Raw genomic sequence first — 2083 nt, forward strand, 5'->3', positions numbered from 1 at the left:
AAAGAAGTGAAACACTGGTACTTTTGCCCTTAACTCACATTACCGCATTTGATACCATCAACAACTAATTATCACTATACTAATCATTTATGATCACATTACCATCTTCTTCTCTTTTGATCACTCATTCTTTTCATTATATTATCAAAAAATTGAAAAATCAATAAACCTTTAACTGTCTGTAGTAATTCTATTGCACCGAAAAAAGCACGCACACGCAGTCTCCAAAAAAAGATATTAAACGCATATTTAACCTGTCATCCACTCAAACCCCTCAAAAGGCAAAGCCAAAACAAACTCTGACATTGTAGGTTCAGTCCCATAACCCCTCTCAGTCTCTCTCTCTCTCTCACTCTCAACTTCAATACAGAGAATTACCCTAGACCTAGAGAAGGAGGATTGAAACTTGCAGCCTCTCCTTCAAAACCCTTACTTCTCCTTCAAGATAGAGCAAAATCATGGGAACCTCTGCTACCATTCTGTGTTTACTAGTTATCTTGAATTTCATGTTTCAGCACTCTATTTCAGAAACTATACTGGTTGATGGAGCTACAGAATGGAAAAATCCTAGTGTTCATATTGGAGATTCTCTTGGTAAGTATATACAACAAACAGAAAAATCTAAACTTTTTCTTTTTTCTGGGTTCTAAAGATTGGTGGTAGATTTTAGTTTACTAACCAAATTTTTTGTGTCTTTTCTGTTTATAGTATTCAAACACAAAAATCAGTACAAGCTCTACATTTTCCAGAACAAAAATGCTTTTGATGTCTGCAACTTCTCTGAAGCTATTCTTCTCACAAAACCCAACTCTGATTCTTACATGGTACAACCATTATCTTCATTCTTCATCTTGGGCACCTAACAGAATTCTGCAAAATCCTTAATTATATTTTATTTTTTTTGTTCTTTTTAATTTACTGTTTATTTTTTGGTACTACTATGTTGTGTTTCAGTGGAATCCATCACGCCCAGGTTTCTTCTACTTCACATTCAACGATGGGTCTCTAAAAAGCTGTGAAGAAAGTGAAAAATTCCCAATAAGGGTATATCCAAAACCACCTCCAAATGGAGATTTACTAGCACCAAAATTCTCACCATTACCAGCACCATCACCAACATCCGGTGGGATAGTTTCGTCTTCACCAGCGCATCACTGGCATTTAATTTCTCCTCAACCAAGTTCGTTTGCTCCATCCCCAAATTCCGCCAACGCTCCGGTAACAATCCAGTCGGAGTTTCCCGGCAAAGGTGGTAGTATGCCATTTATTAATAGTAATCCGGCCATTCCTTTACCTACTGGTGAGACTGATGCTACTGTTATACGCCCATTGCCAGCATCTCATGGTCATGGCAGACAGGTATACTTTTTACCCCTTGTGTCTGCATTTTCTTTAACAAATTTTGGGAATCTAGACAGAACTGATTGATAAATTGTTTGTGTGGTGGTTGTGTGTTTTTGCAGCTGGTGGTGGGGTTGATTGGAATTCAAGTTCCTATTCTCATGAGTTGTGTGATGTGGTTAATGCTATACTGAACTTCTTGTTCTAGTGTTTATTTGGAGCGGCAGGGAGATGTTTTTTTTTTTTTTGGTTTACCTTGTAAGAAATGTGTCTGAAATCAACTTTAGATCAGGTAATATTTGTATGTAATTCTGGCTTTTGGAAAATTCTAAGTCTTGCAGCATCTTGTGTGCCAAAGTTTTGTGTAATACATTTTGGGTTTTACACTTTTGTTCCGGACAAAAAAGAACAATTACTGCCTTGTCATTTCTTTCCTTCCGATGGTTTGATTTGAACAAACATTATTCAAGGTTCATGTGCATAGTCTTTTCTTCTTTAGGTTGTAATGATGAATAGGTTGTTCTACTGGCAAGGTTAGTGGCAAGCTTGTGGCGGAAAAGTTCATTTAATCCAAATATTAATGATTACTCCTTTCGTTCACTGTTAAGTGACCTAATTTAAGTTTGCACAATTTTTAAGACGAACAAGGAAAAAAAGAGTATTTTTAAGCATTTTTATAATTATATCCTTATGGATAATAACTAGTGAAATTTAGAAATGATTTATCTCTCAAACCACTTCA

The 2083-nt window shown here is 36.0% G+C and overlaps 1 protein-coding gene across 1 annotated transcript; it reads left to right on the forward strand.

Moving 5' to 3' along the window:
* Positions 1–267: 267 nt before the first annotated feature.
* LOC113331781 lies at positions 268–1810 on the forward strand. Its single transcript, XM_026578419.1, has 4 exons — positions 268–594; positions 709–824; positions 955–1359; positions 1464–1810. Exons 1-4 carry the CDS (start codon positions 459–461, stop codon positions 1533–1535), a joined length of 729 nt encoding a protein of 242 aa, XP_026434204.1. The 5' UTR covers positions 268–458; the 3' UTR covers positions 1536–1810.
* Positions 1811–2083: the final 273 nt, after the last annotated feature.

This window comes from Papaver somniferum, unplaced genomic scaffold (assembly GCF_003573695.1).
Source record: "Papaver somniferum cultivar HN1 unplaced genomic scaffold, ASM357369v1 unplaced-scaffold_128, whole genome shotgun sequence".
NCBI lineage: Eukaryota > Viridiplantae > Streptophyta > Magnoliopsida > Ranunculales > Papaveraceae > Papaver > Papaver somniferum.

Bases quoted from the DNA above. Each gene is read 5' to 3' on its own strand.
- LOC113331781 (XM_026578419.1), top strand. From the start codon at position 459: ATGGGAACCTCTGCTACCATTCTGTGTTTACTAGTTATCTTGAATTTC. The intron at 595-708 runs GTAAGTATATAC...TTCTGTTTATAG, and splicing joins TCATATTGGAGATTCTCTTG to TATTCAAACACAAAAATCAG. The intron at 1,360-1,463 runs GTATACTTTTTA...GTGTTTTTGCAG, and splicing joins CTCATGGTCATGGCAGACAG to CTGGTGGTGGGGTTGATTGG.